The sequence below is a fragment of the Mastigoproctus giganteus genome, chromosome 13 (assembly GCF_048544385.1).
Source record: "Mastigoproctus giganteus isolate SK-2022 chromosome 13, ASM4854438v1, whole genome shotgun sequence".
NCBI classification, from domain to species: Eukaryota; Metazoa; Arthropoda; class Arachnida; order Uropygi; family Thelyphonidae; genus Mastigoproctus; species Mastigoproctus giganteus.
Window position 1 is genome coordinate 50,555,781 of NC_143587.1, and position 15,672 is coordinate 50,571,452.

Below are 15,672 nucleotides of genomic sequence, written 5' to 3' on the forward strand. Positions count from 1 at the left end.
TATGGCTAAGGGTTTACTTGCCTCCTTTGCTACCTCCCTTAATATAATTGGATAGATTCCATCTGCCACGGGTGCCTTTTTTATGTTCATCCTCAACAGTTTCTCCTCCACTTTCCTTTCAGTTATCACAAAGTCATTTAGCTCCACTTTAGAGTTTGATAAACTTCTGGCATTCCCTTCCCTAAAGAATTCCCCATTCCTCGTGAATACTCCAATCTTAGGGAGGAATTAAGAGCAGGGTCGCTGAATATATCCATGGAATCCTGGGTGTGAACATCTGGTTCAACAGGGTAGGCAAAAGATGTAATGTACCATTCTAATTATAGGTGGGAGCTTACTCTCTACAAGCAATAATATCCAAATTGATTCAGAGAGAAAGGCAATCTTCTCCTATAATGTAAAGCGGAGCCATCAGTTGCAACTATTTGCATTGCACTTAATGTTGTGCATTGCATCAGTCCTCATGTAGAGACGATTGTTCTACTAAACAACAGCATGTGGATGAATAACATTTACAGGTAATTCATTTCTGTTAGTCTCAGGTAAGGAACTTTTATTGCAGCTCACTGTGCTACACTGATTATTTAGCAGGGCAATCATATCATTTAGTAATGACATGGTTCACTCAAATTTCATGTGTGAAATTCTACTAGACTTTTTTGTTTATGATTTTATTAAATGCATTTTCTTGTTCTGAATGACTTCAGGTGAATTATCTGTTGCTTATCTCAGAACATAGCCATTTCAGATGGCTCAGTAGTACTATGCAGTTCCTTGTACTGCTGCAGACTCAGTGTGTCTCAAACTATAAGTACCTTGAACGATTTTAGTATGATCATGCAACTTGGATTATGCATTTCTTCTTGAAAAGTTCTTGTATGGATGGATGGACTTTGTACATTGTTGCCCACTTTTGAATGGATATACCTCATTCTCTGTACAATATTATAAATTGTACCTGTAATACTGTATGTATGGTATTGTAAATATATGGTGGTGTTGTCAGAATTTGGCAGGGACTGCCTGGTACAATAAATAAATAATAAAACATTCTTCCTGTATACATTGTACTCTCCATATTCAAATTCAACATCGCTTATGTCTGAGTGATGCCATGTCTCTGGTATTTCTACAATATCTGCATTTGATGACTTAATCATCAAATGCAGATGACGTGATAACATGTAAATCAATTTGATGACTTAATCATCAAATAATACAAATAATACATGCACCCGTTAGTGCTCTTAGTTACCCTAATACAGCCCATGTATTTACTTGTTCCGTGACCACCCACAAGGTCAGGAAAGTCTGGAAGGCAAGGTGCCGGGGCTTGAAATTCCCCAACACCTTGCTTTCCAGGCTGCTGCATTTCCAATAGAAGCAGTGCAGGATTCACTTTTATCTCTGCCTGTGACTCTAGTTAATCTATTATTCTATGTATTTCCCCCAAGCTAGCAGTTTTCTGACCCACCTAGCACTTCCTCAATAGCATCAGTTAAGTTTATCCATCTCTATAGGAGCAGTCTCTCCTGTTAACAAGCACAGACCACACTGAGAAAAATTCTACCCATGATCTTTGCACAATCTCTTGAGGGCCGAATTGATTGACAAAGCTCTCGTCATATACTCCCTTCTGTCAATCCTAACTCATGACTTTTCCCCTACATTTTCATATACTTGTTAATATTTGTAAAAGGATAAGAGAAGTTTACCTCAATATGATACATAAAACACTTCCGTATGATACTCTCCAAAAATTAAAACGAAAGTAAAAAACAATTAAAAAATCGAAAATCTTACATTACAGTTAAAAATCAATTTAATGCAATTAAAAATTAAGTAAAAAATTAATTTATCAAAAAAATTGCAAAATGATTTTCCTTCTTGAAGCTGACTACACTTTTCGACCGTATGTCGTGATTACAGGAATGAAAATTACCGAATGGGGTGAGCATGAAACTTAAATAGGGATTATTTGTCTTCGCGCATGCGCATAAAAGACCACAAATCAGAGATTAGATATGGCCGGCGAACATTAACAGAATTCTCATGTAATTTAATTTAGACAGTTTCTGCAATTAATAGTCTTGTATAATTACGTTGGACACTAAGTATTTTGGCCTCATTAAATAAAAGTGTTTTTCATTAACGGCATGAAAAGCTAATTCTGATACTGCTGAACAAGAAGCACAAACTGAGGCCGCGTGTTGATTAACACAAAAAAATCAGAGGAAAATGCATAGAACCTTGGTAAGACAAGTCACAATCACCACAAGAAATGTATACCAGTTCATTTATTTGTGTTGCGAATGAGGAAAGGGCTGAACAATTGTTCAGTATTGTGTGTAATTTCTGTATTGGCCTGGCTACAATTTTAAATTCAGTATCTTTAAAGAATCTGTTAAGTTGTTTGTGCCACTGTTCAGCATGTAGGACAGAAATAAAGTATTTTTGATATTACTATTGTTGGTTGGTATAGTTTTTTGTATCCTATCCTTAGCTTGTGCCCTAATTTGGTTTATTGTAGCAAGGGGGTAACCCCTGTTTAAGAATGTACTGGTTAATATTTGTATTTCTGAGCCCAAAGCAGATTCCGTCGTTGAATATTTATAAGCATTGAGAAATTGATTAAAGATAATTGATCTTTTGTAGGTGAATGGGTGATAGCTGTTATAATGCAGAAACATACCGGTGTTTGTAGGTTTACGATAGCTGTTAAATTGGATTTTATTCGAGTCCCGAGTAAGTGTGAAATTTAGAAAATTTAATAACTTAGTATCCGTATTCTCCCTTTCCAATGTAAATTTGAGTCTAGAATGAATATTATTAAATGAATGTAAAATGTTTTGGATATTGCTACTATCAGTAATAACTAGAACATTGTCTAAATACCTTCCATAGTATGTGATATGGGGTAGAAAAGGCGTTAAATGTATACGCTCAATCATTGAGAGAGAGAGAGAGAGAGATCTCCGATATTAGGCCGCTCAGGCTTAATCCCGTTGACAAACCAAAAATTTGTTTGTATACTTTGTTTCTAAAGTTGATATAGTTGGCTTCAACTAAGAGTTTAATTATGTGAAAAAATATCCTTAATAGGAAGCTTCGTATAATTAATCGGTATAAGTTATTATTTAACATATCCCAAAGAATATCTAATGTGTATTCAACATTTACATTCGTATATAACAAGGTAACACGTAGCGAGAATAAATTATCATTATCATTAAATCTACAGTCTTTAAAGTTATTAAATAATGTATCGTAGTTCTTAATCTCAAATTGTATCGCCTGTCTAAAGGGTTTTATAATGCTATATATACGTGTGGCCAAGGATGAAAATGCAGAGTTTCTGTAGGAAACAATGGGCCAAATAGGAAATTCGGTCTTATATAATTTTACCTGACCGAAAAGTGCAGGAATATTGTATGCTCTGGCCTTCAATTCCTTTAACTGAGCCATATTAATGTAGTTATTTTTTCAATACGTGGTTAACGTTTTATTATATTGATTGACCAAATTGGTAAATAGTGCCAGGTCTACGTCAAGATAAGTATTTGATACAACTGCCTCTAACTTATTAATATAATAAGGTTTATCAAGTATTATCACTGTATCTCCTTTATCAGCTCTGAATAATAATGTCTTTATTTTCCTGAAGCTCACGTAAAGCTTGACTGTCATGTGTATTCAATTTAGGAAGTCACGTTTCTTTTATATTATTCACCACTTGGTTAACCTGTTGAATAAATAAATCTTTTTATTTATTAATAAATAAATCAATTTTTTAAAATGTTTTTGTTTTAATTTCTGGAGATCATATGGAAGTGTTCTACGTATCATATTGAGGTAACTTTTCTTATTCTTTTTCAAATATTGATATCAACGTAGAACGTATTGAGCATTATGGCTCTGGTTCATACTATCATATACTTGTTAAGTAAGTCCTCAGATCTCCTACCCTTTCTACAGTATCACTTTTTGTTCCCTCTGCAATGTCATCTACTTTTGACCCTGGGAAACATACCCTGGTCCTATTCTGCCTATCCTTACACAATATATTTTCCATTTCCCTGAAAATAGAATCATGACAATAACTACCTCCTTTGGGACCAGCACATTCTGCCTTGGGAAATCGCTGTTGTGTTGCATGATGCACGTGTGATTTCTGGCATTGAGTTGTGTAGCTGAGTGCTTGATGAGCCCACCATTTTAATTTCATCTACCTTACTCTTCAGGCTCTCAAAATGTCCATCAGAATAGCGTGATGGGTAAAAGGAAGGATTTATCGGACTTTGATAAAAGACAGTGGGTGCTTGACGAGCTGGTGCCTCGATCTTCCTAACGCCTGAACTGGCTGCCTCAGTTAAAGTGTACCAGGACTGGCGTCAAAACGGTCAAACAACGACCTGACGGCAAAACTGCAAAGATCAGAGAAAGGTTGATGTTAGAGGTGAGCGCCATCAGAATACTGAGTTGGCACCTAATTTCTTCACGGACTCTGCACTACCCTAATACAGCTCATGTCTCAGAAATCTGCAAACATTGCACAAGTAGCACATTTCACTAGGCCATGATTGATAGGAGAAATGCCCCTTCAACCCCAAAGCCACAGCACTCCCACTGTTTTGAGCCCATTGTTTTGCTGCTCTAGTATGAGTTATGGTTTCTGTTTAAATCCAATTTAATTTGACAATACTACACTAAGCTAATACATACCTAAATGCAATAATATGTATTATTCTATCAAGTTTACGTCATACCGTATGTAATATATACATTATATATTATGCTATACTGTTATGTTTGTAGAGTTTTAAATTAGTTATAGCCTTACTAAAAGTAACATTTCTTAGCGGGAAAAAAAAAAAAAAAAAAAAAATGCCAACCTATGTGATTAGCATAGGTTGGCATTTTTTTGTTGTCACAATTAAAATCCTACAATTCCACTACTAGTTACATGCTATGATATTTGGACCAAATCACTGATACAAAAGCTCTACAAATATTAAATTGTAACACAAAATTTTTAGCTAAATTTTAAAATAAAGCTAATAAATGTGACTAAATCTATTAAACTATTTATTGAATATGTTATTCAATTTAATATATTAATTTAGTCAAAAAAAAAAATGGCAAAATTTTCCTGAAAACTAATACAATCCCAGGAGCTCAAAATTATTTGTCTGCATAGTTCATTAATTTATGTGCATTTCCCAGTTTGGGAGATGGATGATAGAAAATCTCACATAAACTAATTCTTCATTGAGATGAAGGATTAGTTTGTGTGCTATTTTCTATCAATACATAATTAAATAACCAATCAAGGAAAAGATTTTATATAATAATATTGCAACTTGTGCTAGATCAGCTTGCGATCTAAAAGATCCAAAGCATAGGAGAGGCTGATGTAAATGACAGCTACTGAGCCTCTTCCATCTAGTTTGGTATCAACAAGTTGACAGAAGGACGCCATCACCAGCTGTGCAAAAATATGAGACAAAAAATCATTCAAATTAGAGCATGAAATTTATATACTGAGATAATTTTTTGTAATACTTATCAAAAATTTCAGAGATATTGTTTATATTGGCATCTCCTATAGTTGCATAGCAATGTCAATTTTAATACCATTTTTATGAACTGGTATGAGTCAACCTTTTTAAATTGTACAGGATCCTTGGCTTCTTGAATTGATTTGTTAAAAATAAATAATAATGAGTAATGAGGGTAGTTACCATTTTTCCAAAAGGTCATAGGGATGGACTCAGGAACACAGAAAATGATTTTTTTTAATTTAGTAGAGTATTCAAAATGTCTCTTTCATTAATGTTTAAAAGGGACAAGTGATTATTTTAAATATCAGAAATATTTTACTATGAAAAATCAGTCAATAGGTGCAAGATTTGAATTTTTAGCATTCTACAAATGAATGTGATATAAACCGAGAATCCAAAGACTAATTAACTTTGTAATATAACTTTTAACTGATTTTTTTAACTGGACACAGATTTTTTACATTTTAGAGTTCTGACGAGGTTTTAAAAGACTTTAGGATCTTTGTTCTCAACTGTGTTTTTAATCACGCTTACATTGAACTGATTCTGAGAATCATCCAATAAAGCCCCAACTTTCTTAATTGAATGAATTTGATATAGGCTATAATCAATTTTGTTTTGTTGATTTTTTTATATGCTTATCTTTACTAAAGAAGGTGCACTTTAATTTGTTTTTAAACCAAATGGGATATTTTTGCTTCAATATACTTTTAAATGATACTATCTTATCTAATTGACTATTAATTATATTGATAAATTGACTAGTAATATTGTCAATTGAATGCTTTTTATACATAAATTTCCAATCAAGTTTGCTTTCATTAAACTGAGGATCCATAACATTTAAGGATATGTAATATTGGTCACTTTTTTCTAGCACCATGCCAGTAAGACACACCTTGAACAATTACGACAAACTTCTGAAAAAGATGCTCTCTATCAGTTGCATGAACAAGAAAAGGAACTTCTTTGGTTTTTAAGGCATGATTGTCTCATGAGTATACCACACTCTTTGTCAAAACTTCTGCATTGCCTCAAATGGCATGATCATCATGATGTTGCTCAGGTACTTTTTTTACATTTTGATTTTGGAATTAAGTATTAAATACAGTTCTGACATGGTAAATAAATATATGATATTTTTTTATAAACTTTTGGACTAGAGATTCACATTAGACCTGTTCAAAAGTAAATGGTGGATTGCTATTATATAATAACAGTCAGTATATTTAAGAGTGAGCAACTTAATCCACTTTGAAATAGTGTTCCTTCTGAAGTCCCACTTAGCCTAACAATTTTCCCCACTCTTGAAAGCACCTCTTTGGAAAACTGATTTGAAATTGCTGAAAGCTGAACCTTTATATTATTCTTTGTTGTTTGTATGTTATTAAATCAACATCTTTTCAAGTTTGTTTTTTTTTTTTCCTCAGTATAGGAAACAAAAAAAAAAAAAGTCACATGAAGCCATATTTGGGGAATATGCGGGTTGCCATACTTGAACCGTTCCATGTTTGGCCAAAAAATTCTGTACAAGTAGCAGTGAAACAACATGGAGAAGCAACCAGTCTTTAGCGTTCTGCTTTACCAACCTTTTTCTTCAGAACACATTATGAAGCATATTCATGGTGGCAACACCCTCACAGTCGAGAAATGCCAGCAATGTGGTCTTTGTTTTACTGCACATTTGCCATGCTTTTTTGGATTGAGGGAAGATAGGGTGAGCACTGTTTGGTTTCAAAATCATACCTATAAAGTAACATTTCATCTCTAGTTATGATATGTTTCAAAAATGTCTTGCAGTACATTTAAACAAATTAGAAACAGCTTGCTGGCAGTGTTCATGTTGTTCCTAATGATGTTCCCTTCACAACACAAACTTTGCAAAACACACCTCATAATGAAAGTTTTCATTAAAATGAAGTGACATGATCCAGTGGAAATAAGTTTCTTTAGCGGTTGTGATGAGACACTGTATCATTATACTGAAGTTGAGTGCTATCCAGGTTGTAGATTCTATTTGACAGGCTCTCTGCCCTCTTTGAAATGACATTGCCAGTTGAAAAACCTGTGTAGGGCCCACTTCAAAATCCCCATATGCTATTTGGTAGTAGTTTAGTATTATATTGGCTAAATGATGCAATGAAGTGTGCTTTTTTTCTGCATCTACCAAAAAAAAAAAAAATCCATCATTCATACCTTGATTGTTGCTACAAAGTGCACATCCAATTTGGCTTTGAACTTTATCAGACTACTCACCTCAACCACTGTTGCCGGCAGTTAGTATCAGCATTAGTTAAGACAAACCGAGGGTCCTGAGCTGCATATCATCATTCTTCTCTTTCTTGGTGATTCCTTTCTACTTTTGTCTCTCTCTCTCTCTCTCTCTCTCTCTCTCTCTCTCTCTCTCTCTCTCTCTCTCTCTCTGTAACTCCGCAATTTTTTTTATTTTTTTTTTTTGGCTGGTGCAGCCTAAGCCTCAGGCTTCCTTGCATCATATGGCTAATAATAATATAATAATGCAAGAAAGCAAGCTTATATGACATCAGCCAAAAAAAAAAAAAAAAAAATCTGTGACAGTGTTTCTCAAACTTACAATAGTGACATACCCCGTCTTGGGTTCTGGACTAAAGCAAATACGGTACAGTATATGGTATTCTTTTATTAATACATATATATTATATATAGAAGTAATAATAAAATTCAGCAAACATTTTGACAAGACAGTGTAGATGTATATATGGTGGATTTGATTCGTACCAGTCTGAAATTAAAGTATGCATGTTAGCTAGGCTAGAAAGCACATTTTTAATATTTACTATTTCGGTATTAAAATGTATAAATTTAAATGAAGTTTAAATTGTTAAATACCAGGCATTTTTTTTAATGTTTTACATGACAGTTTACTGCATTCACTGAGTAATAAAGAATTAGTAAAAATTTAACCAAAGTCGGCTTTTTGAAAAGACTGCTGTTATTATCATTCTAAAATTAAACCAGTTACTGTTCATACATGCAACACAGTAGAGTTCATTTGCAGAAAGGGGAGAGAACAACAAGTAGTAAACACACACACACACACACACACACACACACACACACACACACACACACACACACACACACACACACACACACACACACACACACACACAAGGGTAGTAGTAGTGGCATGTGATGCAAGAAAGCAAGTGTATGAGCTTATGCAGCATCAGCCAAAAAAAAAAAAAAATCACACCATTTCCTCCAAATGCCTATCCAGTTCCTCCTTAAATTTATTTAACCTATCAACTTCCACAACAACAAATGGAAGTTTGTTCCAGCAATTAACCATCCGCTGGCTAAAGGCAAATTTCTGCACATCTATTCTACATCTGTCTTTTCTTAATTTGAATTTATGCCCCCTTAGGTTCGTAATCTGAACAAGTGGAAGGATCCCATCAGAATTCAGCGTGCTCAACCCATTCAAGGCCTTATACACCTCAATCAGATCGCCGTGCAGGTGCCTAATCTCCAGCCACTGCAATTTGCAGAACTTAAGCCTCTCTTGGTAAGAGGATCCCTTCATTCCCCTCACCAATCTTGTTGCCCTTCTCAGTACACGCTCAAGCAAATCTACATCCTTCCTAAAATGAGTCCTCCAGACCTGTGTGCATTACTCAAGGCGTGGCCTGACCATTGCCTTATACATAGGGACAATCACCTCCTTCTCCCTGCTAGCAAAATTCCTATATATCATTGACAAAACCCCATGACCTGCCCTGGCAGCCTTTCTGCATTGCTCAGAAAACTTCATATCCGACTGCACAATTACTCCCAGGTCTTTTTCATTTTCTACCACCTTAAGTGTAGTACCACACAGTTGGTACGTTTCTCTGGGGTTACTTCTACCCATATGCAATACTTTGCATTTGTCAATGTTAAACTTCAGTTGCCACTTCTTTACCCATCTGCCCAAATTTTCTAGATCCTGTTGCAGTAGCACACTGCCATTACTGTCATTAACAACCCTGCAAACCTTTGTATCATCTGCAAACTTCGACACTAAGCCTGATATACCTTCATCAATATCATTGATAAATATACAAAACAACAGTGGACCCAGCACCGAACCCTGTGGGACTCCACTAATATCATTAGTCCACGAAGAGCAGCAACCATTGATTTCCACCCTCTGTCTTCTCCCACTCAACCATTCTTTTATCTATTGTAGCAACTTACCCTTAATACCATTCTGCTCCAATTTGTACAATAGTCCTCCATGCGCAACAGTGTCAAAAGCTTTCCTGAAATCCAAATATATGATATCAAAATTATTTTTCGCATCCAGTTCCTTTGTAACCACATCATAATATCCTATCAAATTTGTCAGACAAGACTTTCCCTTAACAAACCCATGCTGTGTCTGAATTATTTCTGCAGCCTTGTCTTGATTATCCTGGAATGCATCTTTAACCAGTGACTCCATTATTTTACCCAAAACAGAAGTTAAACTAACTGGTCTGTAATTACTCGTGTCACCCTTCGATCCCCCTTTGTGAATTGGGGATACATTTGCACATCTTCAGTCTGTTGGGGCCTCCCCTAAGTCCAAGGATGCTCTCATAATTATGGCTAAGGGTTTTCTTAGTTGCTTTGCCACCTCCTTTAATATAACTGGATAGATCCCATCCATCCCCAGGTGCCTTTCTTATGTTTAACTTCAACAATTTCTCCTCCACTTTGCTCTCAGTTATTACAAAATCATTAAGCACCCTGCTACAATTTGATAACCTGCCATTTTCAAACCTTAATAACTCCTCATGTGTGAATGTAGATGCAAAATACTCATTCAGTTTGTTTGCTGTCTGAGCAGGATCATCAACAGTCGAACCATCGATCAATCAGATTCATCCCCTTCCTTTTAGAGTTTATATAAGTAAAAAAAATCCTTGCTGTTTTTCTTAGCATCTTTTGCCAAGGATTTCTCGTAATCTGCCTTCGCCTGCCTAACCTCCTTTGTGACCTAATTACAGACTAGCTTATATCTGCCATAGGCTTCTGAGACGCTTGATAATGTCTTCTGAGATGCTTGATAATGCTTATATGCATCCCATGCATTTTTCTTCTCTGTCACGAGTCTCATTAGTTCATTTGATAACCATTCTGGCCTAAACCCTGAACAATATTTCTTAATAGGTATGAAACTTTTAGTAACTTCCACGATTAATTCCTTGAATGCTTACCACTTAGGGTTTGGGTTTTCAAGTTTTGATTCAGTTAACCAGTGATTCCTATAAGCGGAACCCACTGTACTAAATTTTATTGAATTGTTTTCTGTAGCTAAAAAAATTATGATAAAGTAAAATAAAAAATTCTGCTGTGTACCCTTTAAAATCCTTTTATGTACTCCTGTGGGTACACATACCACACTTTGGGAAACACTGATCTATGACATGCTGCCCTCAGGTAAACTTTATCTTATTTTATCATAGTTATGAAGAACTGTACAGGAGAGCAGGCAATTCAACCTCCAAATGCAACTGCATGAGCACTTGAACATTCAGACTTCTTTGTTACTTGTTATTTCATTATTAATATATATTGTAGTTATTTTAAAATATCACATATTCTTATGTGGAAGAAAGTTATAACAATTACCAACAGAAACATCTGCTTGTGTTTGTTATAACTTATGAATATATTAAATTCTTTTGTAAACTGTACAGAGACTGTTCTGTTAAGTAAAAGTCTCTATCCTGAGTGGTGTCTTACAAAAACTGCATTTTAAAGATGGTTATTTATGATATTCAGAAATAAAAAGAATCTTATTGTTTTCAAAGAGTACTGTGTAATCAATTAATACTGGGATTACATTCCTGGAAAATGTGAAGTTAAATTATTGGATATTTCCACAATTAAATTAGGCTTTGATACTCTTGTATGCAAACTTTTAATGAGTCTCTTTTTGAAGATTTCTTAAGTAATGGATTTGCAGTTATCTTGGGTGAGCATTTTCATGCAGATCAATTGAATATTTACTTGTTTAAGATCTTCTCTTTGATGATGTTTGTACTGGTGTTGTCTCTCATTTTTCTGGTGTCTTCCTTAGTGGGTCCTTGCATCATTGACTAGAAATTTCTCTAAATTTGGCTGCTGTTAGTTTCTTCTTTTTGATGTAGAGTTTCCTGTAACAAGCTGTGGTGTTGTTTATGGTCCTAGCACATTGAGAGCTCTGCTGTCTGTTTGGGCCTTTTTCATGAATCATGCACTAACCAGCCACTATTCCAGGGTTGTTTATGTTCCTAGAAACTTGAGAGCTCTGCTGTCTGTTTGGGCCTTTTTTCATGAATCATTGCACTAACCAGCCACCACTCCAGGGTTAATAATCATTCCTAACGTTTGTGAAGATATCACATTGATATTCACAAAATATATCCAAAGAGTTAGGGAAGACATTAAGTTAATCCTAGTGTATATGAAAAATGTCAGTATGCATGACATGGAGAAATATCAACAAATAGGGAAGTGCATAGCATATCATTGCACTGCTGAATTTTATTTCTCCTCCATGGAGCAATATGCAGCTCAAATGCAATTTTGGAGACATTTCGATAACTTAGATAATATAATTTTTGTTAGTGAAGTTAAACTGATTAAGCTATATACAAGGGGAGGTTTAAAAGTTTCTAGCTTCTCATAGAAGGAATGTGGGAAAGTTGTGAAAACCCATTTATTTTTCAACATAGTCTTCTTCCCCCTTGAAATACTTGAATTTCTGTATTTCCGAATTACCGAATGGTAATTTTTCGGGAAATATTTGTACGGGAAACCTTTCGGGAAATAAAAAAGGATATTCTAGAAAAACAGAAATAGGAGAAATAAATGAGGAATAGTTGGTACCGTGAGTTTGGAGTTGGACAGCAAGGGGATGCTTACTGGTTGCAGCACTTTGGAAGAGAATAGGAGAATTTCAGATGCCAATTCAGAAGAAGAGGAATGCATCAAAACCTGAATGCCTATGAGACAGAGAGTGGAGAGAGTTTTTTAAGAGACAGGTGATTAATTAACCGGACTGCCCTCTTTTGAATGGAATCTAAAAGACAGAGGTTTTGGGTGGGGTCACTACCCCAGATGTGGGAACAGTATCCCATTATAGGGCAGATTTGAGATTTGTATAGATTGAGTAGTTGTTTAGAAGAAAAGTCATGCCAAGAGTGAAAAAGAAAACCCTTTTTTTTTTTCCATGCAGAGCAAGCAGTATTTGTGATGCACAGTATTTGTTCTAAGAGAAATTAGAAGTTAAGGTAATCCCTAATAGAGATATGTGAACTTATGTAGAAATTTGAGTGTTATTGAAGGTGAGCATTGTAGCAGTAAACTCTTTTTTTTTTTTTTTTTTTTTTGTGAGAAATAAGACAGGACTGAGTTTTAACATAACATTTGTTCTTTTTCTAACAAAAGTTTATTGGGTATGTAATGTGCACAGATGTGGCTAAATTTTTTAACTCCTCATAGGTGATTTACCCCTTACTATCTATATCCTCTGTCCATTACACATAGTCCTCCATGATAGCTTACTTTCCATGGTAATTACTCACTTGGTGAGATTTGGGTTCAAATCCTGCAATGACCAGAGGAATTTCTAAGGTCCTCCTCACACACACACACACGCGCGCGCGTCTCCGTAGCCAGGTGGGAAGGAGCAGCAGTGCGTAGCACATGCTTCTTGATTAAACTGGGGTTTGAGCCCATCACCACCAAATACGGAGGATGCGGGAAGGTCAGGGAATGACCACCGCATATCCCGGAGCAATATGGCCTTAGTTGCTAATGCTCCAAAAAACCAAATAACAAACAACAACACACACTGTAGTTAGCTGACCTTATGTGGAGAAATAGAATTTTTCCTTCATGAATTATTCCATGTTTTTCAGCCCACATAACATGCCAATCAGCATATGCTTCTAGAAACAAACTACACAACATGGATATAAGCAACAAGTTCTTGTGCCATTAAAAATAATTATGTACATTTCAAATAAGGTCACCATTCATTTTGGGTGGTCTGCAATTTAGAGACATATCAGTCACTGAGCATGGAGTGCATTTGCCAAATTTTTATAAGCTTCAGTGAATTCTTTGAACCACTTGTGGTTGTGATAAATATTAATTGCCATTTTGAACTTTTATAGGCTGATAAAAATTTAATCTGGTTTCATGTTTTTGTTCAACAAAACCTGTGTAACAGTGTACTATGTAAAAGAATGTGGCACTTCCTTTTCATGCTGGGTACTGATTAAACTAGTCTCCCCATGCCTACTGTAGCTAATGGTCTCCCCAGCACCTGATGATGTCACCACAGCTGTTTCACATTCCTGTACTCCTTAATATGCCAGTAAAAAAAAAGTCACATTCATATTTATGCTTTTCATCCCTTTGCATTTTCATAACAAAATTACTTAGAAATCTGCTGTCACATTGAATACACTATCTTGTGAGTCAGAGGTAGGTTTAGTGTGTTACATTTCCAAACATTCGCTATAGAGGTATTAAAGATTTTTATGTGTTTTCTACCAAGTAATATTTCGTGTAGTTTATCAATGATATATGAGTTAATAAAACAGAATTGTTTGCTGTTCTTTAGGGTATAGTGAAATTTTTATCTTTATCATTTATGATAAGAAATAAAAAAATTATTTTAATTTGGATCATTTATATCAATTATTTTTATATATATTGAAATCTATTAGATAATGCATTTACTGCTTATTATAAGTAATTTAGCTACTAGTGTAATGGGTTGAAACAGTCTGTATTATAATCTGCTAAAAACAGATTATAATATTGAACATTTAAACCTATTATGCTATAGTAAAACAGAATTATCAAAATAATGGGCACATTAATAGTCAAAAATGTTTAAATGTGGATTTAAATGTTTTAATAGTTTGGCCAATTTTATTAAGAATTGTTTATTTGAATAATGGTTCTTCTGTGCTGGTTTTTAGATAACATCACTTCTTCAAATATGGCCTGAACTACCACCAGAAAAAGCTCTTGAATTGTTAGATTATGCATATGCAGATAATGGAGTGCGTCGGTTTGCTGTTAAATGCCTGAAAAAACTGAGGTGTGTTTATTGGGTTTTCCAGTGTGTATCCACATTGCTAGTTTTTTAATGTATATATATATATATATAAATAAAAGAATATTACTAATTTTTAATTATCAGTAGTATATTATTAATATTTGCTTCATATGAAAACTTTTTGATTAATTTTAACCTTCAAATGCATTTAGTTTTAAAAATGTTTACAATAAACTATTTAAAATTTGGCATATTTGGGGGATTGAGAGATGCTGAATTTTAGAGAGCTATACTTATGATTGAGCAGTTTCAGAGAAGCACATTTCAGTGAATATTGAAATGTTTATCACTAACAACTTAACTTATTTATGTCTGTAATCATTTATAATGACTAAAAAAGTATCCAGCAACACTCAGATAGAAATGGCATTCTGAAGAACACACAGCATGGTTTTGTTAAGGGAAAATCGTGTTTGACTAACCTCTAAGCTATTTTGACACAGTTATTCATGAACTGGATGTAGGGAACAATTTTAACATAGTTTATTTGTTTTTAGCAAAATCCAAATAAACTCGTGTTGAAATATACAGTTACCCCTCATGAGAAACTTGTGGAATGTGTTGTCTCTCACAAGAGATCTCGTGCAAGACATGTTCCATACAGTAACCCCCTCACGAGAGACCTAATCATTTGATTCAGTCTCTCATGAGGGATTAGTGTATAAACTAGAACATGTTGTTTCCTTTATTTTCTATTACCAATAAAGTACATCTACATATTGTATCTTTTGGCAATCCTGGTGACAATTTCACTAAGCAATGTGATTCAAGAGGTGAGGAGAAGAAATTTTTCTTTTGTAACATCTGATTTGGTTAATGAAATTTGTGGGTATCCATCAAATACTTAATATCAGGGTTTTAATCTTCCACAGCAACTGGCCTTGTGAGTGCTGTGCAGAGTCAGTGCACAATCACTTGCTTGCAGTGAAGGCTTAGTTGTCTAAAACAGAATAAATTTGGAAACTAGTTCATTAGCATATAAAC

At 34.6% G+C, this 15,672-nt stretch overlaps 1 protein-coding gene across 1 annotated transcript in view; it reads left to right on the forward strand.

The window, feature by feature from the left end:
- Pi3K92E (phosphatidylinositol 3-kinase 92E) overlaps positions 1-15,672 on the forward strand; it is a 251,963-nt gene that overhangs the window by 150,114 nt on the left and 86,177 nt on the right. The window contains exons 10-11 of the mRNA XM_090388098.1: positions 6,439-6,627; positions 14,549-14,670. Of these exons, the coding sequence (XP_090244224.1) occupies positions 6,439-6,627; positions 14,549-14,670 (311 nt within the window). The remainder of the gene's footprint in view (positions 1-6,438; positions 6,628-14,548; positions 14,671-15,672) is intronic.